The sequence below is a fragment of the Accipiter gentilis genome, chromosome 9 (genome assembly GCF_929443795.1).
Source record: "Accipiter gentilis chromosome 9, bAccGen1.1, whole genome shotgun sequence".
Classification (NCBI taxonomy): domain Eukaryota; kingdom Metazoa; phylum Chordata; class Aves; order Accipitriformes; family Accipitridae; genus Astur; species Astur gentilis.
In genome coordinates, this window is record NC_064888.1 from 28,608,236 (window position 1) to 28,635,582 (window position 27,347).

The following is a 27,347-nucleotide window of genomic DNA, read 5'->3' on the forward strand; positions in this document are numbered from 1 at the left end:
TGCACCCCATCCGCGGCCCCTGCCCACCCTGCGGCAGGGTCCCAGCGGCTAGGTCTCCCATCCGCGCCCCAGCCGCAGGGTACCCTGCTTAGCTTGTGGGGCCCCGGCGGCGCCGCAAGAAGTAGGTCACGGCTCATGGGAGCGCGAGCGGCAGCGCTTCGGTCCTGCGCAGGCGCGCTAGCGCTGTCCCCCGAGGCGCATGCGCAGAACCGAAGTAAACACTTCATTTCCCACCCATCCACCCCCCCCCCGAGCCGCTTCCCTACACAAAGCTCATAGCGCATGCGCGCTTCCCCCACCCCGCACCTGCGTGTTCTCCTACTGCCGCCTTCCCCCCCCCCTCCCCGGGGCCTCTGGCGCATGCGCTGCGGGCACGCACTAGCTCTCCGCGCCGGCGCCCTGGGCAGCCGCGGCCTCGCCCCTCCCCCCCGCCGGCCTCCCGAGCAGGCGCACTGCTCGCCCTTCCGCGTTCCGTGCATGCGCCGTGAGCGAGCCCCTCCCCCGCCCGCCCGCCTGCTCTCTGAGGTAACTCCCTCTCCTCAGTCCGTTGTTCCCGCTCGAGTGGCGCGGTCCTGGCGGCGCGGCGAGAGGGGGGCCGTTAGGCCGCGGCGGCCCGTGTCGTTCCTTCACGCGTCGGTAGAAGCTCCCCCGGCTTCCGCGGCGATCCCTGTGCGCGTCTCCGAGCGGCGCGGCTGCGGGCAGAGCGGTGCGGACCGGTTGGGGCCGGTTCCCCGCGCAGGCGCAGGGCCCCGTAAACAGGAAGCAGCGGCGGCCCGGAGCGGCGGAGACAAAGGGGTTGTGGAGAGGGGAAAGGAGAGACTCGGGTTGGCTCGGCTCGGCCCGGCCCAGCGAGTGGGGGTCCTGGCGGCGGGCGGCAGGATGGTGCAGAAGGAGGGGCAGACGGCGCTGGAGGAGCCCCAAGGCAGCCCCAACCCGGCCGGAGTGCCCGGCGCTCCCTTAGAGCCGCCGGGCGCCGCCGCGGGGCCGGTCCCGGGGGGCGAGGAAACCGACACCGAGACGGAGACCGCGCTGGGCTCCCGCCGCTTCCTCTGCGGCGTCGTGGAAGGTAAGAGCTCTCGGAGAGGGCGTCCGACGTCCGTGGCAGACCGGGGGCGTGGAGGGACGGGTCGGTGTTCCGGGGTGGCGGGGGGCACGATGGTAGACTGGGGGTATTTGGGGGCCGTGAGGGGTGTGGGTATCCGCGGGAGACCGGGGGGGGGGTGGGTGGAACTGGGTCCAGCTGGCGCTGCTGTTCCCCGTCTCCTCCCCCGACCCTTTGCGACGCCCGGAGGAGCCCGCTCTGCGAGGAGGGTGGTGCGCGGTTCTTGGCCGCAGCTCCCTCCGCTAGAGAGGGCTGGGGGGCGGGGAGGAGCCGCGGCTCCCGGGCGGGGCTGCTGCCCCTGGGGCTTGTGCTGGAAGCTGTTCGCTAGCAGGGAGTGCCCTTTGATGGCAGCTGTTCGGCGGGCTGAGGGCAGGCCTGGCACCCCCAGCGGGCCGATGATTCTTAATGGAAGCTGAGGCTGTGCTGTGGCTCGCTTGCTAGTACGTGTCTAAAGGGGGAGGTAGGAGAGAGAGAGAGAAGAACTACTGTGCGATTATCCCAGCTGTACATGCTTTTTCCTGCGTGCCAGAGGCTCAGATTCAGTTTCCTGGGTAGGGAGTAGGTGATTCCATAGACATCTGTTCTGGAATTAATATTAAATGCTCCCTGTTCTCTAAAGTGTTGTAGCTTACCATTTTAATTGCACGGTGGAACAGTCGTCTTCTGCCTTTTGGCATAGTTGCAGCATTAAAAGGTTTAAACTGTTGCAGAAGCTGCAGAATAAAGGGACTCTCTTTGCATTTCTCAGTAACTACAGAATTTATGTGCATTTCAGACAGGTCAGTTAAGGTAGGTGGTTGAAAGCCAGCAAGAAAAATGGTTTATTCCCAACATAATAGTTGGTCTGGAATTGTTCTGAATTCCTGTGGACTGCTATTATTTCTGTACCTATAATGAAAATCTAGTAGGAGAAAAAAAAAAAAAGATTAACAGATGGAATGGAGAGGGAAACAGGCAGTTTATCAAAGTCAGTATCTGCATTGCTTGCAGAATGCCTTTTGTTCATATCAGAAAAGACCATTTGGCTTCTGCAAATGTTACTATGAGAAGTGCACTAGGTCCAGTTAATGCCTTTATTTTGTTAGCACTTACTAGGGCTTAAATACAGTCAGTGTGGAGAGAGATGCCTTTACTTTGTTAATAGACTTAATTCTGTGAAAATAGATGCTAAATTGAAGGCTTTGGAGACAGATACTAGTGAACAGAAATACAGATTGTAACAGCATGTTTTCTCATGTTCCTGCCAATACACCTTGACCATAGATCACCTGTTCATCCAGGTTTATATCAGAACCACTGCATATACCATAATAGTTTTTCTTGTCATCTTAGTTACATGGTTAATCTCCTCTGCATATATTTTGGTGCAGGTGTTCTTGATTATACTGTGCATAAAGCAAGAAAATGGCCTCTGCCCAATGAAGCAGTCTAAACACTAGTTAGGAGTTACCAGTCTAACATTAATATGCACACACACACAAAAAAGGAACAGGAGAGTGTTTAAAAACAAACTGTTGTGGTGAATTAGGTAAAAGGTAGTGGGTGAAAACATCTGTCTCTTTAGTGACTCAAGGGAATTATAGGGGTAAGAGAAAAACAGGGATTAACTTTAGAAGTGAAGATAAATGTAGTGTGGCAGTTAACAGACTAAATATATGGTGAGATTAAAGCAATGAGATGGAGAGTCTGGGTCTTTTGTAGAAAAGTAGGGGGGAAATTGGTAAAATACTGGGTGTGCACTCTAAGAATGTAAAGAGCTTATGACTGATAGAGAATTCACCATTTTTGGGGAGAGTAATATGATTTAAGAGAGTCGTGGATGCAAAGCTCTGCTCTGGTGCTCTGCCTCCAGGATATATCCTGGCTTTTAGTGATGGAGAGCGTGGTAACTGGGATGAGGTATTTGGCATGATCTGTTGACTTTGTATTAATCTGACACAGAGTCTTGAGGGAGTAATACAAAACCAGGTCAATTTTTAGTTGGACAGAAGGCTCCAAGAATTGTCATGAGCTGGCACCATTAGTAATCTACGAAATGTGGTGATGGATGGAAAAGTGTCACTTCAGATTAGCATGTTCTCTTCAGTCTTATTTAATTAGTTTTTGTTATATATTCTTTTTTTTTTTTCTTTAATAGTAGGCCACTGCTCTGCTTTAGGCTAGTAAGTCTGAGAGGTAGTGTCATAGGTAAAGCAAAAGTTTTCTGAACAAGTTATGAGACATAGGTGGTATTCATTCATTTTGTGGGTTCTTGAGCTTCCTGATGGCAGCATCAGTCAGAATTAGGTAATGCTAGTGAAAATGAGAAATTTGTTCTGGGTGAAATAAACTGGGAGGTTTTCACGGCTTGCAACTGCTCTCTTGTTTGTTCCTCTGTTTAACAGTCCTCCGTTTGTCACTTTGCGGTTTGTGAGGAGCAGTAGTTACTCAGCTTTGCCACTTTGTGGTGCCAGTTAGTCTAAGATCAATCACTCAGAGAGATTAATTCTTAAAACTTGAGCCTGTTTTAAGTTTCTTGAAGGAGCATTGTTCACTTAACAGGTAACTGAAATACATGCTAACATACAGAAAATGCTTCAGTTGCATCAGTTTTGAGTTTTGAAAGGTTGTAGGAGGGTGTTTTTGACCACTGAGAGACCAAATATTTGAAGATTTACAATGATGAACAGCTCTGGAAATGAAGATATTGTCTACCTTTTGAACTTGTGTTCTGTGGGGATGTGTGAGCTTTGTGTATTAGGAGCATCGTTCATCACTGACTGGCCATGCTGTTTGAAAAGAAGAGCTTATTAAATTTCAGTGTTATTTTAGTCTCTGGTCTTTGCACAGACTGCCAAAGTGAAGCTTTGTTTTGAAGTGCCCACTTGTGGTTGAACTGTTTGCACATAGGTCTAAGTGAATTTACTTGACTAAGAGTGCATTGGGAGTGCTTTTTAAGGTATTATGTTTCTAGAATGGAAGGATTAGATTTAAAACCAGAAGCAGTTACAATTTCCATGGAATTCCATGACCTTGAATATACACTATTCTAAAATCACTTGTGTAGATGCTTTTATATGATTATTCAAAGACATAGTCTTAGCTTGTAAAGATGTGGGAATTGTAAAGCAAGATATCAGCTTGCAAGTTAATTTTGACAAGGAGCCTATTAAACTGAATAAAAGGAATGAAATCCTAAGCATTTTGTTGACTCACTTGCACATTTTTTTAATTACACATCATCTACCTCAGTACGTATTTATATACTTTGTGTGTGTATTTAGCATTCAAATCTGTACCACCGGTTAAGCATTTTTGAGCTGGTAAATATTTTCAGGTGTCTTCAGTGTTCACATTACAATCAAATCTATTTTGTGTGTGTCTGGAGTGATAGTTTAATTAGGTTATGACTGTTCAGTCTGCTCTTACAATAATGCTGACTTGACTTGTCAAGGGCATATGCTCAGGAATACAGTTTGGATTCTGAAAATTAATTGCTTCTGTGGCCAAAATGATAAGAACTATTTCATTTATTATGATCTAAGTTATAATTGCATTTTAAATTTAGATAAGTTTGGGTTATTACACTTTCCTAATGCTAACTGGATTTTTTTTTTTTTTGTTGCTTTGGGAAGCTTTTTGATGAATGTAGCAGAAGAGGAAGAAAATGGTGGGTTGTAATATAATGTTTCATGGAGTGGACATAATCTAACATCTAACTGGATAATTTTAATCTTGTTTCCCATAGGATTCTATGGAAGACCTTGGATTATGGAGCAGAGGAAAGAACTTTTTAGAAGGCAAGTCATGCTTCCTCTTACTGCAGCACATTCCATTGCAATATAATCATAATCTTCCACTTAAGCCTGCTAAGAATTATTGTTCTAACCTAGAGCAGCTTTTTGTCTAATATCGATATTCCTGGGGGCTCATATTCACCTTTCCATCTTGTGTAAACCAAATTTATCTTACATCAGTTGTGCATAAGGTTATTGTGACTTAATAGTATAACGCAATGTTCTATGCAAAAAAAAAAATTTAGATTAAGTACAAGAATTAGAATTAGATCAAGTAAAACATAGAATTCTTGAATTTGTAGACTATTCTCTGAATGAAGGCTTTTTTCCTGTTTATAGACTTCAGAAGTGGGGACTAAATACATACCTGTATGCTCCAAAGGATGACTACAAGCACAGGATGTTCTGGCGAGAAATGTACTCTGTGGAGGAAGCGGGTAATTGCCTTTATTTTCCCTCTGTTTTCTATAAATAGGCACTTGAATGAATTGAACATTGCTACGTATGCTTGTGTGTATTTAATCACAGTAGCCATTTCCAACGGTGAGCAGAGACCTGCTCTTAATACCCCGCAGATGTATTTAGTGTATTTATATTTGGTACAAGCACGGATTTACTTCTTTTAACTATAACTCTAAAGATGATTTCTAAAACTGCTTTTAAGGCTTAGTGTTACGAGATTTACTTTTTTCCAGGGAAAGGTTGCTCAGAATTATTCCTCTGGCTCTTGAACATCTGGGCCATATTTTGAAGTGGAAATTATTTGCTTCAGAAAAGAAAAAAGATTGATGAGCAAATAGCATGCCCTTTTATGTGATTCATTAAGTGCTTGTCTTAATGAAGAGTGTACCAGTCAGAAAAGCAGCCTCTGAATATTTAGTTGGAACATGAAAGACCTGTTTAAGCTGGTGTGAGGCTTTTTATTCATCTCTGGTATTTATGGGATCTACAGTGTTTTACTAGCCTGTGGGGATTATCATTTTTCTTGGGTGAGGGGGAAAAATGATACTGGCTTGAAATTAAATAATCCTTCTTGGAAGCCACTTTGAATCACTGCAGAAATATAATCTAAAGGATACTGCAAGATAATTGCCAATAAGAACAAAGATTGTTAAATATTCTAAAAATAACTATCTTTATTCATTGTATAGAAGATTAAATTTGAAGTTCGTATCTTAAAGCAACTGCTTCTGCACAGTGATGTTAAAAAAAGCTCTTTTTCATGTGCCTCTAGCTTCAGTCATATGAATAGTATGTGAATCAGTGTCATGCAGCATATTACTACATTGAATTGTCTCTTAATATGTGTGACAAAAGTGGAAAAAGTGAGTAATAATTCTAGAACTGTTGGTGTGCATTCTGTAAAAACAGACTACATCCACATTTGTCTCACAACATTGAGATAAAGAGAATTTTTAAAGCCTTTAAAAGTTTTAACATAGAAAATAACAATACAAGGACAGTTGTTGTATTCCTTTTGGCATAATTTCTGAGAACTCCTCCAAATAATTTGATGCTCTTTGCTATGTTAGTTTTAAGAAATTCCATGAAATCTTTTTTTTTTATTATTATTATTATGGCAGCAGAGGCATCTGCACTTCATAATTTACTTACAATGATGTCTGAGGGTTTTTTTGTTTGTTTTTTAATCGTTGAATTCTTCTGGAATATTTCAATTTGATTTCCAGAGCAGCTAATGACTCTAATATCAGCTGCACGAGAACATGAAATAGAATTCATCTATGCAATCTCTCCTGGACTTGACATCACTTTCTCCAATCCTAAAGAGGTATCCACATTGAAACGCAAGCTGGACCAGGTAAGCATGACACAAATTTACCACAGCTGCAGTGCTACTTAATTTGGAAACTTCAGTACCCTCCTCACTCTTGCAGCTTTTCACTAGCCTCTTTAATGTTTTCAGCACTAGCATTAGTTTGGACACCTCTGAACAATTCCAATGGATGTGTTCAGGTTGCATTGCAGAAGTAGCCAGTGATCGTATAGATTTTAAAAAAAAAAAAAAAGTCTCATCTTGTATTGGATTCTGAAGGCTGTTCTTGGGAGCTTGTCTTCAGAGTATTTTAGGGGCTTGAAGCCAAGATGCATTTCTAAAGCAAGAACTCTTATCCACAATAAACACCTTCAGAGGCAGACCTGACATGCACATCTTCGTTGTTCTCCAGATTGACTCCTCTCCTTTGTCCAAAAGCTATTACAGAGTTAGCTTTTTTCCAGCTGTCTGTGCAGTGAGATCAGCTTTGGATTATTAAACCTGGAAAAGATTACAGGTCTTCAGAGGTCTAATCTTTGAGAGAATCAGAGCAGTGGGTCAGAGATAGGCATTCATTGTGAATAGATACCAAAGTCTGTCTTGCCTCCTGTACCTTCTCTCCCCCATTCTTGTAGCTTTTCCTTTAAGCTAGATTAGATTTTAAAATTCTATGGTTTGATTTAAAAAAAAAAAAAAAAAAAAAAATTTAAAAATTAAACCCTTTGCTCCTGTCTCTTGTATTAGGTCTCTCAGTTTGGCTGCAGGTCTTTTGCATTGCTGTTTGATGATATTGATCACAACATGTGTGCAGCAGACAAAGAAGTTTTCAGTTCCTTTGCACATGCTCAAGTCTCGATCACAAATGAAATTTATCAATATCTAGGAGAACCAGACACATTCCTTTTCTGTCCTACAGGTAAAATGAGATTAATCATTTAGTTCAGCATCAAAAGAGGGGGGCTGTTATCTTACTGATTGAAAAGCTTGTTTAATATTTAATTGCTGCTTTAAGGAGTATTTTGGGGTTGTTTGAAGAAATTGACTTACAAAGAAAGGTTCAAGTAACTCAAATATATGCCGAGTTTTTGCCAAATCTGCACATCTCTGAAAGGCTTAATGCCAAGCAAAGAAGGCAGCTTGATAAAATGGTTCAAGAAGTTTGAACTGAAAATTAGGTTAAAAGAAGACTTCTATTTGACTTGTACCAAAATCTTTTTGCTTCTTGATCTAGCTAGCTGTTAGTTTCTTAGAATTTTCTTAAAGTAGAGGTGCAGCACAGTCTGGGCTCGCTTCTGTCATTGGTACCTGTTTTTAATAAGATTACCTGCTTTCACTAGTCAATGAGTTGCTTTACTTACTTTTTAAAAAATAAGGTGGCTTGCACTTGGGTCCAATCATTGCTTTTTTTAGATTGCAAGCTTCCTCTAATACCTGTAACAATATTGTAAGGGAGAGAGAATCATGATGTTCAGAGGTGTGGATTGTTGCAAGGAAAATTCAGTTCGGTAGCAATGTTATCATCGTTGTTAATTTGTTTATCCCCTTATACTGTAGTAGTTTGGTTCTGTTGCAGACCTCCTCTTTAACTTGAGAGATATATGTGCTGGTGTTAATATTTTTAGGTATTTGCACTTCATAATCAGTCTTAAGGTTTCTAGTTCTCGCATATTGTCTGCTATAACCTGCCCTTCTATTTATGGACTTTGTTAGTTTTTTCCTAATCTTGTCATTTGAGCAATTTTAAATAAACTGTCTACCTTTCCTTTCTGATCTTTATGCTAAGTATCATTTCATAATGTCCTTTTTTGTTTATACTTTAGACTTCTGGGCCTTTCTTGGTTAATTTTATAGGTAATTCGCTTCTCAAATGGTAGTATTCTCTCAATGTGTTCATGGGACAGTTGGGTGTGTTGTCACATGGGTGCATCCTTCTACTAACAGTGACATTCTCTTTTCCTGTGCAGAGTACTGTGGAACTTTCTGTTATCCAAATGTTGCCCAGTCGCCGTATTTACGGACTGTAGGAGAAAAGCTGCTCCCTGGCATCGAGGTGTTATGGACAGGTAAAAGTTGTTTGGTTTGGTTGTTTTGAGGTTTTGTTCTTTTTTTTTTTTTTTTAATTCACTGAATTCACTGTTCGTGTTAAAAATTATTTCTCAGAAGTATTTAGTAAAATAAACTGTCCAGCTACTTGGGGGTTCACTCTTCAAGTATATGCAAAGCCCTGTGATTATCCTGTTTTCCTCTTAGGTCCAAAAGTTGTATCCAAAGACATTCCAGTAGAATCCATCGAAGAAGTTTCTAAGATCATCAGGAGAGCACCAGTTATCTGGGATAACATTCATGCTAATGATTATGATCAAAAGAGGCTTTTTCTTGGGCCTTACAAAGGTCGGTCAACTGAGCTCATCCCTCGACTAAAGGGAGTTCTGACCAATCCAAACTGTGAATTTGAAGCCAATTATGTTGCTATTCACACGCTTGCTACCTGGTACAAGTCTAACATGAATGGAGTGAGAAAAGATGTGGTGATGAGTAAGTATGCCTATGCCTAACTGTTTGCTGGGATCTATGTTTAACCATATAAGTCATACTGATTTTATTTTTTGTAATGATTCTAGCCTTTTCTTCACCAACTTTTTCTTTTTAAGATCATCTAGCATTTTCTCTCCTGTAAGTAAGTGGCAGTTACCTGAAAGATCATGAGCATCTAGATTGTTTTACTGACTTCCTGGGAAGTATCTGTAGCACATGCTACCAGAGAATTTCTTAGTCTCAAGAAGTATCTGGTTGTATAAAAAGCACTCTCAGCAAGCAATTTTAATGCCCAAATTTGACATAAGCGTCCCATGGATTTGATGTCATTGGAATAGAAGCAGTTCAGATCAAAAGAGAAACTGAATGCCAGAATGTCTAGTTTTTGCATACTGTTTCTGTGTTGACATTGATGGTGACCATAGTTTTACATTTTGTCTAATTAGGATGTAATGGTTTGTTCTTTTTTGTGAAGTAAGGCTGTTAAAGAGTTCTCAAATGCCTTGTCTAACGTGACATTTGTTTTTTTAATTTATTTTAAATGAAACTTGCATGGTAACTTTTAAAAACTTGTCTCTGTAGCTGATACTGAAGACAGTACAGTTTCTATCCAGATTAAATTGGAAAATGAAGGGAGCGATGAAGATATTGAAACGGATGTTCTCTACAGCCCACAAATGGCCCTGAAGTTGGCCTTAACGGAATGGTTGCAGGAATTTGGGGTACCTCAACAATACAGCAGTGAGTCTAATTTGGTATCTTTCTGGGGTTGGTGGAAAAATGGGGTTAAATTTTCAGTACTTGCATTTAGACTAAAACTATTTTACGGATCCTGGCAATTTGTATACTTTCTAGTTTGAAGTATTTTTTGCCTTCCTAACTGGGGAAACCTTAATAAAGGAGAATGCTTGACATTCTGCAGTGTGCCTGTAGTGCCCTGACTGATCAGCAGAAGCAACCTTTGTGTAGGATCCTTTGGTACTTCTGATACAAGACAGGAAAGAGTCTTGATCTTGCTAGTCCTGGTTGTTACTAGACTTCCATGGGACCTGAGAAGAGAGGAAGAATAGGCTTTTTCTTGAAGTGGGTGTTAGATTATTGTAAACATCAGTTCTGGCCCAGAAGAGTCCATGTTCTTCCAGTTGTTTTAAGATGGGTTTGTTTTTCTGAGTTGCTGTCTACAGAAATCAGCTAGGTTCCGCCCAGCATCGTACACCTTCCTTGTAGCAATGGGAGCTTGGGATCTGAGGTGAAATCTGTTTTTCTCAAATGTGGGTTTCAGGTGGTCAGTGTGCCCTTCTCTGGTAACTGGTGGTGGAATGGAAGAACCTCTTCTCCTCCCAGCTCTGCTCTGGTGCAGTTATCCTTCTGAACTGCTGTAGGGTTTCGGATCTTTCTAAAACTCAACTGCAGCAAAAATATTGGGTGAGGAGTAGTAATTAAGACGTCATCTTCCTCCATTTTCACAGAACAGTTTAGGTTGGAAGGCACCTCTTTAAGATCTCCTAGTCTAACCAGGTTGCCCAAGACCATGTCCAGTCAGTTTTTGAATGTCCCTTGTTTTCCTTAGGTTAAAGACACTTTTGCACTTGAAATATTTAAGCATTAGTCCTTTTATTTTGAAGTGTGCTCTATATCCAAATACAACTTTAACAAGTCAGTTGATGCAGAGGGGAAGAAGTTAACTGTGAAGGCTTTTTATTCTGGTGGCATAAGTCAGAAATGCTGCTGGTAGCACATAAATTTTAACTAATTTTCCTAACTTTTTCCTCATCCTGTCTTTGCTTACCAGTTACATGGAGGGGAAGCTTGCAAAAAACCAAAGTCAGTAGTTATAATTACAGTGACAGAAGTGAGCAGGCAAAGTACCAAAAGGAAGCTGAGCTGATCAGATGCCATAGCAACAGAATCATCCATGATTTGCAGAAGTTGCCGATTTGAATGTTAGTTGACAGATACTGAAAACTCTAAACTTATTTCTTCTTATTCTCAGGTAGGCAAGTGGCCCACAGTGGTGCTAAAACTACTGTGGGGGATGTAGGGCCTCTGGTGGCACCATCCTCTTTAAATGCAGCAACTGTGGTTACCACGGTTTACCAAGAACCCATCATGAGTCAGGGGGCAGCACTGAGCAGCGAGTCACCGGCCTTGGTAAAGGAGGAAGAGAAGAAGCAATCTGATGAGGAACCAATGGACATGGTGGTGGAAAAACAAGATGATGCAGACAAGAATGCTAATCAGATACTGACAGATATTGCCGAAGCCAAGATGGCAGAGGAGTTGAAGCCAATGGATACCGATAAGGAGAGCATAGCTGAATCAAAGTCCCCAGAGATGTCTATGCAGGAAGACTCTGGTAGTGACATTGCCCCTATGCAGACTGATGAGCAAATTAACAAAGAACAGTTTGTGCCTGGGCCAAATGAAAAGCCTCTCTACACAGTAGAACCAGTGACTTTAGAGGACTTGCAGCTTCTTGCTGACTTGTTTTACCTTCCATATGAACATGGGCCCAAAGGTGCACAGATGCTGAGAGAATTCCAGTGGCTCAGAGCAAATAGCAGTGTTGTCAGTGTTAATTGCAAAGGAAAGGATGCTGAAAAAGTGAGTGTGAATCTTGTTTCTCTCCTTTTTAAATCAAAGTCCTGAGCAATGTTGTCTGTTGTATGTAATAGAGACTGGTGTTCTACTTCCTAGGACCTGAAGGGTAGGGTATAACTAACCACAGGTCACAGTAATTTTTATTCCTCCAGTGGAATCTACTCTTCTAAGCCCTGTAGTGCCATTTAGCTTTGAAGTCAGTCTGGTGTCTGCATTTGACCAGTTATCCCTGTACTGGCCTCACTTCTAACAGCCATAGAGAATATCTGTGAATCATGTGGTGTGGTACTCCATGCTGGTAAAATGAAGTATTGAACTGTATAGTCTTCCTCCATATTTGGAGTACCTCTTCTCCCTAGAAGACTGTGCTTGATCTTGTGGATCTTTTGCCTCTGTTCATAGATAGAAGAATGGCGTAACCGAGCAGCCAAGTTTGAAGAGATGTGCAGCTTGGTGATGGGGATGTTTACTCGCCTCTCCAATTGTGCCAACAGGACAATCCTTTATGACATGTACTCCTACGTCTGGGATATCAAGAGTATTATGTCAATGGTGAAATCTTTTGTGCAGTGGTTAGGTAGGTGCATTGGGAGCCATTATAATCCCAGATAGTGTAATTTTTATTTTTTGTTTTTTAATTAGCCCACGGGGAAAACAAAATATTAGGCAAGTGTGTTTTCTTGGACATAGGGTCTGGTTTGACCCTGTTTTAAAGGTTTTCCTGTCTCACTACTTGAAGCAATGCTTGCTGTGAATTTGCTTTGGTATTATAAGTGAAGTCTGCTGGATGCTTAAGATCGGAGACCTTGATTTTCTTCTTGGGCTAATGAAACTTGAATCTCATCTGACACGTAAGTGTTGACTTTAACTTACTCTTGACTGAATGCACACTGGACTATACCATGTAACTCTTGGATACCTTGGTGTATGATTGGAAATGACACTACGAAATGTGACCACATCAGCCATCTGCTGCTTGCTCTGTCTTGATAACATTATTGCTGTCTTCAACAGAACAATTGCAGAAGCGACCTTTCAGTGGGCCTGGCCAAGAGGAAGCCGATCCTCCCAGCCCTGTGCGCATGCGAGCTTTAGCATAAGGCTATTCTGGTGCAAAATAATTCCCTTTAAACACTTTCCAAATTGCTGATTTTTTTTTTGTTGTTGTTAATTTTATTTTTTGATAATGGGTGGAAATTGTGGAGCTCTCTAGACAGATGTAGTCTGAGACTTAAACTGATCCTGAAACAGTTTTTTCTCTTTTCTTTTTCCCCTCTTTCTTTCTCTTTTTTGCCCCCCCCTTCTCTTTCTCTTTTTTTGCCCCCCCCTCTTTCTCTTTCTCTTTTTTTGCACCCCCCTTCTCTTTCTCTTTTTTTGCACCCCCCCTTTCTCTTTCTCTTTTTTTGCACCCCCCCTTCTCTTTCTCTTTTTTTGCACCCCCCCTTCTCTTTCTCTTTTTTTGCCCCCCCTCTTTCTCTTTCTCTTTTTTTGCACCCCCCCCTTTCTCTTTCTCTTTTTTTGCACACACACACACACACACACCCCTTTCTTTTTCCTTTTTTTTCTTTAGATGTGTGGCTTTTTGGTTTTGGTGGGGTTTTTTGTTGTGGTTTGAGTTTTTTCCTTCCTGAAAGATTTTTGGGGGATCCTAAGTTGGCAGATAGCACCAGCATGGCCTGGGTAATTTTAGTGACCTCATTTCACTTTCAGGTTTCAATCCAACTGTAAGGAATATGCTGTGGACTTGCTTGACATACACAGCAGGCAGCAAAGCTGATGATCTCACGTCACACTTCTTGTAGCTGTCACAAACCTCACAGTGGTTAACCATTACACAACCTTGGTCTAGTCCTAGTGTTTGGATTGTCTTTAAATGATACTGTTAAACACTGGCAGGTTTAAGCAGGGACAGAGAAGACCTGTTAAGTCATCAAGTCAGTCCATGCTCCGCAGCTTCCTGTGTTTTGTGCTTTTTAAATATCTGATCCCTATACGTACGGTTGATAAAGAAGAAAAGCTTTTAAGACTGCCTTCTGCAAAGCACAGAGAAGAAAACTAGCTTGGGAGGAAAACCTGGCAGCATTGTAGTACATTAACATCTCTGCCCAATGCTGTTTAAAAGCTTTAGTTTGTGCATTTTTAAGACCAGTGTAACACAACTCCCCCAACTTTACTATTCTTGCTGTATGTTGACCTTTAGCTAGAAAGAAAGCTCTCTTTTTGATAATCTGTTTAAAACTCCAGGCCAAAGCTATATAAAGAGAACAGTGATTCTTGTAATTTCTAAACATTGAGGGCCCAACTTAAGACTGAATTTCAGAATTATCAGACTGCCTTCTGATTTCAGCTGAAATTGTCTTCAGTTTTCAATGTCCCTGTACAGTTGGGTTCAAGTCTTTAAATGAATCAAATATTTGCAATAGTTCATGTTAGAAGCCAACTTTGTAAATACTAGGTCTGTTAACTTTGGCACTGTTCTACTCCAGTACTCAAACTGGTATTAGATAGCTGAAAAAATAAGAGTTTTTGACATGCACAGTTTAATACTCTTATGCTAACAGTGCTTCTATGAGAGGGGATGTTATTGTCTTCAGCTTGCATTTTATCACTAGTGTAAATACATATAATTCAATGGTCTTTGATAAAATACATAATTATATAAAACTAAATACATTACAAATCCAAACAAATTATTTTTCACAATGGTGTGCTCAATGGTCCACTGAATGTTCACTTTCTTCACCTCTCCTCCCAAGTCCAGCTAGCATTCAGTCCCTTAAATTAGTGTGGCTGTACAGTACTATGGATTACTAATGACTTCTATTGTCTTCTTCCCCATTGTGTACAGATGGGAGAATCCTCAGCACAAGTTTCTACTGCTATTGGATGGACAGCGCCAGATGTTCACAGCGCGTCGTCATTAATTAATTAAAATGGAAAGGTTTTGTCTGTGAGGCAGCTCAGATAGATTAGATGTGCAATAGGCATGAACTGAAGTCACATTTGCGCAGCGACTAAGGCATTAACTATGTTTTTCATTTATACAGCTCTTCATTCACGCAGCTCTTTACTGTAATAATTGGAAGTGCTAGTTAAGTTGTAGTCTCAAAGGACAGACAGATACTGTCTTCCAAGTTATTGACTAAATCTCCTTATGAAGGGTATCTTTTTATGTGAGAATTCAAAAACGTGGGAGTAAACCAAATTCAAATTCTGATGCTTGGATAATTTCTGAAATTTACCATACTTAGGGTAGTTTGCATTTAACATATATTCCTAAACTCTCAAAAATGTCAAACTTGGCACACTTTGGGACTCTCTGACTAGCACAACATACTTGTCTGTACTGATCTGAGACTGTTACTTGAACAGGAGGTAGATTGCTGTCTACAAAAGGAAGAGAGTATTTGCGCTGCTCATCTTGTCAGAAAACTAGGCAGGTAATTGAAATCTCCACTCCAGATACCATGCTTTTTGTTTGTTTGTTTTCTCCAGACTTGTCATTTATGTTAGCTGGTGAAGGCTGTGGCATCTTGCTGGCGGAACAGTATTAAAAGTCAAACAGCTTCTTTTCTAAAGCAAGCGTAAACTAAAGCTGAGCACTTCAATGGGCCTGCTGTGGCTGGTTGATCAGCAGGGACCCTGGTGCATCTGATACGCTTGAGGAGGAAAAAAAATCAAGATGCTAAAAAGCAAAGCTAGTATTATCTGTGGCCTACAGGGTGTACTAGTTCAATTGTGAGTTAATTCCTGTTAATACTGCTTAGCTTTTTAATGTGCCAGCAGCATTGTGAAGGTACAGCCTGGATTATGTAAATCTGCATAGTCTTTTGCAAGAATACTGTTTCATACAACTGTCCTGGCTGCCTGAACTGTTCCAAACTGCATATATTGCCAGTCCTAGTTTTCTGACAAGATTAGAAACAATCATTACTAAAATGTGACTTCAGAAAGGTCCATTTTTTTTTTTCAAGGGGCTGTGATAATGGCATTTGTTTGATCTAAAATTTATGATAGTAGCTATTGAGCCACGTAGCTTCCAAGATGTCATCTTTTCGTAGATGAGATGGATGTGTCTGCCACAAATGTAGAAAAAAAGAACGTACAAAATATCTGGGAAGCTTACATAATTGTGGATGGCACCATTCTTGTGCCTTCTGTTCTGGAATGAGGTGTGTTAACTGAATCACCTCACCTGTTCTTAGCCTAGTCTGTTACAGGTAATCAAAAATTTGGAATACTGCAATTAGTGTGCAAGCACAAAATCTTTATAAATCCTACATTATTACAGCCTCCCCCTAAGCCCTGGATTCTAGCTCAGTTAGAGAGCTTTTTCCACAAGTGTGTGTTAGCTTTTTGGACATGTTAGACACCCAGGAAATCCCCCTTCTCGTAACATTCTCCGCTTGGATCTGATCTCAACAGGGTGTCGTAGTCAATCTTCAGCACAGTTCTTAAGTGGAGACCAAGAACCCTGGGCCTTTAGAGGTGGTCTAGCAGGAGAGTTCCAGGTATCAATATGACTTCACAACTGAATGACATTTTCTTTGTTTTATGAGAAACCTTTTGTTGCACATCAGAGGTCTGGAAGGATTGGTCTGCCGAAGGCTTTCTGGTCCAAAGCCCATTAGCCTTACAGCTTGGTTTAAAATAATTTTCCTCCCCTTTCTACAGTAATTTCTCAAGGAGATGCTGCCTGTCCCACGCGCATGCGAAGCGCAGCGGCTTTAGTTGTACATTTCACATTGTTTCTTTGCAGGTCGCACAGCATTTTTATCTGCGCCCGCAATTGCACAATGCGCGCATGCTTGTCTGCCGATGGGAATTCCATGAGCAAAACGGATGGTCATCCAAATTTCGATTCCTCTCTAAATAAAGCTGTAATGAGCTTTGTTGTGAAGATTTCAATTGGCAAATATTCTTAAATCATTGTTTATACCATGTTCAAATTTGTTCATGGATTTTTCAGGCGCTATACTTTTCCCCCCTCACAGGTGCTCTGCGCGCAGCAAATTGAATCAGCGCATTGCTTTTGGGATAAAGCGTCTCCTCTGGCCAGTTAACCCTCTTCAGACCAAACCTTTCCTCCTGACATTCTATGTTCTTATACAGAGACAGTGTAGATATGATTGGTAAAAAGTATTTTAAAGCAGATAAGATTAACAGACTCTTAATGTGCTGTTTCAATTGCATATTTTAAAACACCAATTGGATATTTTCTATTCAAATAAGGTCTTTGCATTTGTAAAGCATACCAACCCCACCTTCTTCTGGGGTGCCTGCAAATAGCAAATGTTAATTTGGGAGTCTGCAGTGCACACCCAAGAGTAATGGGTTTTGTTGTTCATACAGTCATATTAAGTATTTTGTTTTCACAGCGTTTGCTGCCTATTGATGGGGCAAATGACCTCTTTTTTCAACCACCTCCATTAACGCCCACTTCCAAAGTGTACACCATACGACCCTACTTTCCTAAAGATGAGGTAAGTGCTTGTGACACTTGTCACTGTTCTTAGTAATTCGTTTCCTTTTGTTGCTGCTGAGTCCCTTCATACCCTATTCAAACAGATGTGCCAATATCTTGCACAAAGGCACAAATATAAGCTCACAGGAGAAATGAGGTTGAATGACTTGCCTATGGTTCAACAACATGCTGTGCAACAGTACATGTACACCTGCATCTTGATTCTCAGTCTCACACCCCACCACCTTTTTAAATCTGCGAATGCCTTCCCTATTTCTGAAAGGCAAGTTGAAGTTGTTCGTGGCTAGTAGAGGAATTCTTGCAGTGGGGACACATGCAATGGATTAAACTTTGGGGCGGGTGTGTATACCTCTTCAGTCAGTAATTATTGTGGTTAACTCCTAGTCTTCTCAGAGCTATATAAGCAGAACGTTGATACTGCATCTCAAAATGTAGCTGCAAAATGTGATGATACTTCAGGCATTCTTATAATTTTACATACAGTTGTAAATTTTTTGGCCTGTTTTTTAAAGAACTGTCAAATCTGCTTTGGAGTGTTTGATACTTTAAACCCAGGAATTTTGCATTGATCATTATTGATTAGAGCTTTTTTTCCTTTTTTTTTTTTTCCCCACTGAACAGATCCATGGTGTAGTTTCATTCGTACTAACGTAGCAAGAATACTTGAAACTGATATATCAACCAACAGTTAGTTGACCCTGTGGATGCAGTTTAAACAGTGTAAAGATTAATGTAGCTTGAACTTTTGCATTTGTAGCTACATTGAGATGAAATGTGTTTCCTTTGAAACATAAGTATCTAGGTTGAGTTTGCAGCAGCTCAAATGACTCCTGACTTTGAAGCCAATCAGACAGACAGGGCTAGCACATGTCCTTTACCTGCTACTTTTAGGCTAGTTCTGTCCTGTGCTGTTCTCATGAGCAGTAAAGCAGCTTTTTCCATACCTTAGTGCAGGACTGTACCTAAGCTGGTTTGTTCCTTTGTAGGCAATGGAACTGATATTTCTAAGCCACCTGAATAATTGGTGATACAGCTAAACATGCAGTCATAAAGAGTATTTCTTCTGAGGAGGAACTCCTTTTTTATGAAGGGAGGCCTGAGACACGTCAAAAGCAAAGCCTTTTTGTTGAAAAGTGTAGTTTCTTATTTAAAATGTTACTGATACAAGTTTACTCTTTAAAGAGATTCAGCTGAAAGCCTTTTAACATGTAGAAAGTCAGGGTGTGTCTGTCCTTTGCAGTGGTTAAATTGTTGCATGTCAACAGTAGAGGTTTTGAAAAGGGACTTTGTAGCAAGGGTATTGATCTTCAGTGAGTGTTTGGCAACTAACCCTCAGGATTAATCTTGTGCTTTACAATGTGCAGGAGGCTGACCTCCAGCCTGTCCTTCCCAGCCTTTGAACTTAACTGCAATGTTCTCGGCAGGCAACTTGAAGAGTTACTTTAGGGGGGGGCGGGGGGGGGGTGTGTGTGTGTGGGCGTGGATAGATGCTTTCTCATAGAGGGGTACTCTTGTTCTGTGTAGCTTAAGTGTCTGTCAGTACTAGTTTACAGTGGAGCTGTTAATGAAATCTCACTAAAACAAAGTTCATAGCTTTTTAATGCGACTGATTACTTGAAATCTTTTCTTCTTTCCTCTTAGGCATCTGTATATAAGATCTGCAGAGAAATGTATGCTGATGGAGCTGACCAACCCTTCCATAGTCTACCAGATTTAATTGGAGACAAGTATGTATCAGAAACGAATGACCTACAGAGGTAGTTCTGAAGGATGAAGTCCTGACACTGCATTTAATTTGAGTTTTTAAAAGTGTGTGTGTGAAGAATACAAAGAGCATTTGGTTTAAAAAAAAATAAAAATCTGCCCTCTGCAGGCCTCATGAAATTGGGTTTTTCATTTCTTAAAGATACCATTAACAGTTATGTCTCAGTTCATGCTCTGGTCACCTGTTGTGAGCTCTTAGAAAAAAGACTTAGCTGAAACCTCTGTATTATGAAACCTGTGCATCATAGTATCTTATTATTTTAGATTTTTGTGAAAGTATGTCATGACAGTGTTCATAGTCTGTAGTTACCCTCTGGTATTTTTTTTCCAACCTAGTATAGTGCTTCAAATAATTGAAATTTTTTTTGAGGACCGATCTCCCAGCTGACTGCCTTGAGTTTTTTCTGAAATACATGTTATTAATTACTTGTACCAACTTCTAAAAAGAATAAGCAATGACTAGTGAGATTAACTTAAAAAAAAAAAAAAGGCATTAAATCTGAGCTGTAAAATGAGCTACTTTGAGTAGGTTTTTTTTATATCTTGAGTGTTTAATTTAGATAGAATTTTGTAAAGAGGTTGCTCTGTGAGTGACAGGAAGGTAGTTAAGAAAGAATGTGTAACTGGTATCAAAAAATACCCAAAATAGAAGATGGAAGAATAAGGAGGTAATGGCCACAGAGAAACTGAGGGCAAAAGGTGAAGGAAGTTTGAGTCTCTAGTGTGTCAGAAGAGCAGTGTGTATAGGATTAAATTATGGGATCCTGACATGCAGATGTTGCTCATAGTTCGAGTTTTGACAGCTGATCAGTCTGTTAATGCTTTGTAGGAACTAATTCTGTGACTGAAGGATTCTGTCACTTCTTTGGATGACCCTAGAGTCTCCTCCAGAATACCTGAAGAGCATACTTGTTCAAAGTGACGTTCTTTTGACTGAATTTGGACACTTCTTTCTGCAGGTTAGTAGGAGGTCTACTCACCCTCAGCCTGGATTACTGCTTCGTCTTAGAAGATGAGGATGGCATATGTGGCTATGCTTTGGGAACGGTTGATGTGACTCCTTTCATTAAAAAATGCAAAATGTCTTGGATCCCTTTCATGCAAGAAAAATATACTAAACCAAATAGTGACAAGGAGTTGTCTGAGGCAGAGGTTGGTATAACCCATGAGGTCAGAACTGTATTCTGAACTCTTTCTTTCCAAAGCAGGTCTTTGTTTTTCTTTTGCATTTTGAGCTTCTGTGTAATTCAGTTTTTGTACTTTTCTGAAGTCTTTGATGAGCACAGTATCTGACATCTTAGAAGGTAACAGTAATATTATTCACTGTCGGTCAGATACAGCTGTGCGTTGTAATACACCCATGAGGTATACTTTAGTAGTAATCAATGGAGTTAAATGTAAGCCACCTTAATACAGAGAAAATTACATTATGAAAATAAAAGATTGCTTCTGCTCTGTTCTCCCGCAAAATGAGATATTGGTTTCCCCATGCTGCAGGTAAGGCTAACCCCAATAGTCACATCAGTTTAAGTATGGAAAACAAATTAAAGAGCACTTGGGTTTGATGTTAAAATCTGAGCTATTTGTGTAGTGTGACAGCTGTAAATGATGCAAAACAACATCTGCCCTCTAGCAAATGCTGAAAATCATTATCTTGCATTGGTTTTGGAAGAAATTAGAAAAACAATGTCACTGAATTGTTAGAAATAGTGAAAAGTTCTAGCTGATGCACTCCTGTCAAGGAGAGAAATGCATTTAATATTATATTAAGAGGTGCTGATCCACATCTGCAAGTGGAAGGAGGTCTGTGCAAAGTTGTAATAGAGGCAGGCCCAGAAACACCACTTCTTAGCCTTTTTCTTTTCCTCTCAAGAGGGAAAGAGTACTTTCCAGAAAGTATTCTCCAACAAGTTGTCGGAATACAAAAGGTAGTGTCAGACTCGTGGGCCTCATAAGGGAATCCCTGGCTGGTAAGGGCAGTGCAAAAATGACATATATGGCAGTGTGCCCTTGCTTTATTTGACTAGGACTTAGACAAAGTCTTAAAGGAGGTCATGGCTCTGAGAGCACAGACCTTCCCACAAGTAAAGAAAAACTTCCTGGAAATGGAGTGAAATGTTTGTCACCCTGTTGTGAAAATGACCACTACTTATAGGCACGTTTGATTGGGGGGAAAAGTGAAGTACATTCTAGAAAACAAACAACTTCCACTACCACTATTGAAGCAGAGCTAATGCTGCAGTCTATAGGCTTTATGACTTGATTTTTGTACATTTGCACAGTGCTGTGCTGTGCTTTCAACTGTATATGTAAATTCAAATTTTTGAAGCAAAGCTAATGCATATAAAGATACCAGGAACTAAACACAGCAAAGCTGTAGTGGGTACAGTAAGGGACAAGGGGCCTTGATTTCCAGAAGTTTAAAGCCAAACTTCAGAGAGAAAGCAGGTGTTTTGTGCTGATAAACTAGCTTTTCCATTGAGATGTTTAAGAACATTTTTTGCTGTTGGTACATTGCCCCAGGATTTCTGTTGCTTGTACAATATCTCAGAAAAAAGTCTGTTTCTTGAGACTATGGGCTTGAGGGATGTTCCCATGAGTACAGAGGAGCTCTTTGTACTTTGCTCTTGAGGTAGATGCTGTGGGATTTTATCCATTTAGTCTTTTGACACTACAATGGAACATAGAGAATACTCAGTAGTTGCTTAGAAGCCATTGTCATTGAAGATTATGTAGGGAAAAGTTTTCTCACGGAATAGGATTGATTTCGTTTCCTTTATAGACCTCTTACCTCTTGATAATCTCAGTCTCCGCTTTGGCTTGAAAAAGCTCCCTTTCTGTACTTTTTAGATCATTTGATTCAAATTGTTGACTTCTAATACAGTTCAGTTGTTCTCTATTTTACTTAAATATATCTTGAGCTCCAAACATTAGGGGATAAATAAAATCTTTTGTTTAATAAAAGAAAAATCCAGTCCTCTGACTTGTGTCATACTGTTGTGAGCTTGTCTTGCAGTTTTGTCTAGGTTCCTGTCAGGGAAGTTATCTGGTATCTGCTTTTCCTGAGATTAGTTATTATTGATCACAAGAGATGAATGCATCATCTCTCTAACTGCTTCTTAACCCCACCTGTACCTTACTCCTTGATAACCTGCTTTACCTCTTGTAGTGCTTCTGTGGCTGGAAGAAACAGGTATCACCTTTGCCTTGGTGCCTGAAGCCAGCATGGCTAGCTTTGAACACTTTATGTGGGATTGTGCCTGTTACAGCTGTGATAAAGAAAAGCCCAGAGGAGCAGGCATGGTTCTGAACCTGAAGTAGCTCAACAAGTTTGAAGTAGTAACTTTGAGCAGACACTCTTCCTGCAAGAGTTGGGAGATGGCAGTTTATAGATTTGAGGGGATTGCATTTAAACTTGACCTGAAAACAAATGTGGGGATTGCTAATGTTACGGTTCCTTGTGTGATGAAGTCATCGTTTGGGTTGTTATGATAGTGACTTTCAGTTATACAAGAAATGAAGTTAGGTGGCTTGTTTACATGAGGCAATGCTCCCTAAAGGTTTTAAAATTCGGTAATCAGCAGGGGGAATGACTTGAGCGTATTTCAGGTTTGGCTTTGTCTACTTCTGTGTTACCTCACTTGATTGTTCCATTCCCGTGAGTTGCATGAAGTTAATGTCTGATGTCACATTCCCAAGACCTTCCTGGGTGATTGCAATAGTCTTTAGTGATCAACAACATGCTTTAGTCATCAGTAAGGCTTATTTCAAGTTAGAGGCAAATTTGTCTTTGGGGCAGGTAGTCTAAGATAATTGCATGGATATGAGAGATGTTTCCAGGCTGCTGTGAACCAAAGAATACATGTGAAAGGTTAGGACACTTGGAACTAAAACTGCCTGTGTAAAATGCAAAGAGAAGGAATACCCGTGCACAAACTGTTATGTGTTGGCTTATGGTTTTTTTTGCTTGAAGTGTCAGTCACTGAGAAGCCATGCAAGGAGTCTTGCATTCCTCCTTTGACAGTCTGAGAAGCTTCCGTAGTCTGCCTTTTTTATCTGGAATACAGAGAGCAATTCAGCAGGTAAGGAACAAAGTGACCATCAGACATGTGGTTGAAAAGCATGCTGATTTGGAGGTATAGTCTGTGAGTGAAGCAGCTTCCCTTAGTAAAGATGAATGAAAATGAAAAGCTGGATAATGATTGAATGTCTATTTCCCATATTCTTTTCAGAAAATAATGCTAAGCTTCCATGAAGAGCAAGAAGTATTGCCAGAATCGTTCCTTGCCAACTTTCCATCATTGATAAAGATTGATATCCACAAAAAAGTGACAGATCCAAGCGTGGCCAAAAGTATGATGGCCTGCCTTCTTTCTTCTCTAAAGGCTAATGGTAAGCTTCTTGCACTCAAAATTTCCTTGTTTGCTAATTATGTGTTAGTTCTAGGATGCAAGGCAAACCTGGGATGGTTATATTATAACATACCGTATTTGCATGTCAGCCTGAGACATTCAATTCCTGCCATAGTCAGCACTCTAGATTTAGGTAAATTATTATAAAAGCTTTTGGATAGCTAACTTCTGCCACTGTCTTTGGTAAAAGGTAGCTCTTCACTTTAGCCATTTTCCTGCAAATTGGAAAATAGGAAGAACTGAGGGAGCAATTTGACAATAAGAGCATGCATTTTTACATCTTGAACAATGCACAAATGTCTATATTTCCCCTGCTGGCATTGGTAATGATGCTTTCTCTTATGTGTGGCAGTGTACACTGGTGGGTAATTACCAAAACCTTCAATATGGGGAAGTACTTGGCTGTCTGCCTTACTGTGCACCTGAGGTTAACAGTTCCTTTGTGTGATTTGGTGTCCTCTTCTAGTGCTATTTTCTGAGCCAACATCAGAGTTTCAGAATGCTTTTATGTGAAATAAAAGGTGTACAGAGGGTTTGTTCAGACTAAGAAGACTTCTGCAATGTGCAGTCCCTTTAGGGGATGGTCAGCTATGTTGCCATAAATCTGGTCTCTTTTTGGCACTATGCTCCATATGGAATTGGATCAGTGATAGGTGGAAAGTCTAGTAATACTTGATGTCTGTGCTTTTTACAGTAACTCTTCTCCTACAGTATTTTGTTTCTTTCTTCCTTCTTCAGGCTCCCGTGGGGCTTTTTGTGAAGTGAGACCAGATGATAAAAGAATCCTGGAATTTTACAGCAAGCTGGGTTGTTTTGAAATTGCTAAAATGGAAGGATTTCCAAAGGATGTTGTTATCCTTGGAAGAAGCCTGTGAAGTGCTTGACAGCGAACTGTTCCAGTACTGTAGTCCCTTAACAGCTGGGCAGGTAGTGGTGGGGATCTTCATATGGTCTGGCTGCGCAAAGCCAGCAATAAGCCAGCTTGGTAGACGGGGCTATGCGAAAATCACCCATCACACAATTCAGACTGTAATTTGTTGGAAGAGGATAATGCTGCTGAAAACACTGTTTTAACAAAGAGAAACCTTGTCCTCTCCTGGTCCTGTGTGAAGTGCCAAGGAATCTTGCATGGGCTATAGCTTTTCAGAGGAATCCCTCTCAGTTGGTGCTGTGGTTGATGGCAGTTCTCTGCATTCACGTGTCAACAGAAAAGTGGTCTCTGGCAGAAGTATCTAGAAGGATGCAGGCTTTTTCTCTGTCATAGAGCAGGATGTGCAACTGGAAGTTGCAGAAATGGGAGGGATTGCTTGTGTCAATCAGCAAATTTAAAGATAAGTAGCTACAGTTCTATTTTTTACTATCTTTATGCTTGTTGATAAAGCAATGACCCATTGTCACTTCTAATGACCATTGGTTCAAGCTTTGTGCTTTGTTAGGGACAAATGTTCAGTGGTCTGTGGCAGAAGTCACTTAATGACAAACTTGTAAATTTCAGTGTATATAAACTTAGCCGTATGCTGACTAACTTTTTGTTTACCAGTTTTTGTAACTTTTTCTTTTCAAAAGTGAAATGGTATAGGTCCAAGATGGCACTTTTCAATAACCTAAAACCACAATGGAGAACGAATCTGTCCTCAGCACTGACCTTTCTTATTGTGCCTCGTATCCAGGGCTAGAAACTGACCATCTTGGGTAAGGGGAGCAGATCCCAAATGATCCTTCCTTCAGACAGCAGTGTGTCACTGCTTGGGGTTATCATCATTCTCCTGGGCCTGAAACAGCAATTCACAGGGCGGTCTGCTGAACCTGTTAATTTTGGTAACGTTCGCATGGGATTGGATGAAAGATGGTGAGAGGGAGAGAGCTGGCCCACAGCTGGGATTTGTCCTTGGAACAGTCACCATGTTTCAAAGCCTGTTCGTACTAGTTTGATTAAATCAGGGTCTTCAAGTCCTGCACATTTGTATCAAGTAACTTTTCTATAAGAAATGCCACAATAAGAACATTTTTACACATTATTTAAATGGTTACCTGCTTTTAAATGTTCCAAGAGTTTGTTTTTACCCAGGACTGACATACTTGGCTATGGGATGGAATCAGCATGGTATGGGATCTGGTAGTGAGGTAGTTTTGCATCATTTATGAAATTGGTATTTCACAGAAGTCCCAGTGTCCCAGATACATAACTGGCCAATGGTATACACCTTGCAGTAACTTGCTTCTTTCACCTGCTGCCATCAGCTGTCTTTATCTTCCTTTTTAATTTTCCTGGGTTTTTTTCCAGTGGTGCACAAAGGAAATTCAGTTCCTTTTACAAGCCTCCAGCTGCATAGAAGAAGTTACGCAACCTATAATGAATGGCATTAAGACTGCAGTAATGTTGTCTGTGACCTGTAGGGAGATGCTGTGTTTGGCCTTCTGGTACAGTCACATGCAGGGTTTTTGGTTGGTTTTTTTGTGTTGGTTTTTTTTTTTTTCCTTTGCAGAATGTGAACAATTTTTTTTTTTGATGCGGTAGCGAAATATTTAAGTTGAAACAAGTTCATTTCATTTTTAGAGAGAGGTACGGGGTTGTGCTATGGGATTTCATGTAAGTCAGAGCTGAATGCCACTAGTTTTTATACAGCTTTGAGTGCATGTTGAGTAGCTGATACTTGGTTTATCAGGTGGGAGAGTTTTGTTTCTTCATGGATACCAGAGTCAACTTATTTTATCTGGATGCATAACATTACAGCATAGGATGCTTGTGGCCTTATTTCTTGGCTCTTAAGGAGTTGCCACATTTTCTCTTCCTATGACTTTGTTATTATTATAGAAGTTAATTGTATAAGCCTATGGAATGTCAGGCCAATACCATCATTCTAGGATTGTAAAGTGATATGTTGACATATCTTTCATGGTTATGAATTTTCATTAAGGTTGGAATGCCACTTTCATTAATCTGTTTTTAGATCAACAGTATCTGTAGCAGAAAAAAACGACCTGTAAAACTGTATTTGAAGACCATGCGAGAAATAGAATAAAAATTGAGAAGTGAATGTAAATAAGAAATGTTTATTTTGTGTATGAGGTTCCAGAACCAGAAGTGGTTCAGCAGTGTATGTTATATCATGCTGTATGTGTTGGATGCCCTCAAGATCACCTGGCATAGAAGCTTGTCTCTGGTTTTGGTGGTGGACACTTACCTGTGCTGATGCTTTTCAGAGGCAGGCATTCAGTGACCGTTCAGAAGTACTCGCCCCCAAAATTTTTGAGGTGGCAATGACATTTCTTTTTGGCCCTTCTGTGAGTAGCACCAGTTGCATTTCAACTGTTTTGTGAAAAAACGTTCTTTCAAAGGTCATCTCCAGTGTCCTTCAAAGCCCTTGTGAGCTGTGTTGCAGCAGTGCTCATTTGTTCTTTTTTACTCCCTTTTTTTTTTTTCTTGCCGGCTGCTGAGTGTAGAGGTTGCTGAATCCCAGAAGAGCCTGCCAGCAGAAACAAGGTGAGAGATGAAGTGACTTGAGGGTCACGTTGTGTGTAAGGGGCAGACATTGTAGCTCCAGTCTGGCCTTAGTTGTATGTCCACAAAATTTAACTTACCAAGCTAAACACCCAAGATAGCTAAAGCAAGTACCTTCCTGCTGAGAATGACAGCCAAGCAAAAGGAATGGGTCAGGGGTATGAAAAGCAGCTTTTTGCTAAGGTCAGTTTGCAAGAGTTCATCTACCTGGTGTAGAAGTGCGGTGCAAAAGGTATGTATTGTGGAGAACACAATAACATGCAAACTAAGCAGAGAAATTAGCAGTTAAAAACTTTTCTCCTAACCCAGTAACTGTGCTATATTAAAAAGGTAGTTTTTCTTCACAAAGTCGTAATTTGTTGCCTATAGTTGTCTTTGTTTTCTTGAAGCCTATTT

General features: G+C 40.8%; 1 protein-coding gene across 4 annotated transcripts; it reads left to right on the top strand.

Moving 5' to 3' along the window:
* The first annotated feature begins 474 nt into the window (after positions 1–474).
* OGA (O-GlcNAcase) lies at positions 475–26,487 on the top strand. 4 transcript variants are annotated; one of them, XM_049809906.1, is made up of 16 exons: positions 482–1,066; positions 4,830–4,881; positions 5,218–5,315; positions 6,567–6,697; positions 7,397–7,568; positions 8,617–8,715; positions 8,903–9,187; positions 9,770–9,928; positions 11,181–11,791; positions 12,191–12,365; positions 16,214–16,299; positions 17,167–17,271; positions 18,915–19,000; positions 19,997–20,189; positions 23,270–23,429; positions 24,188–26,487. In XM_049809906.1, exons 1-16 carry the CDS (start codon positions 880–882, stop codon positions 24,322–24,324), a joined length of 2,736 nt encoding a protein of 911 aa, XP_049665863.1. In that variant the 5' UTR covers positions 482–879; the 3' UTR covers positions 24,325–26,487. The 4 variants fall into 4 exon arrangements, 1 of the variants encoding a protein (XP_049665863.1); XR_007507227.1 differs by lacking the exons at positions 18,915–19,000; positions 19,997–20,189; positions 23,270–23,429; positions 24,188–26,487 and having other exon boundaries at positions 475–1,066; positions 14,637–16,299; positions 17,167–17,230; XR_007507228.1 differs by lacking the exons at positions 17,167–17,271; positions 18,915–19,000; positions 19,997–20,189; positions 23,270–23,429; positions 24,188–26,487 and adding an exon at positions 14,637–15,228 and having other exon boundaries at positions 475–1,066.
* Positions 26,488–27,347: the final 860 nt, after the last annotated feature.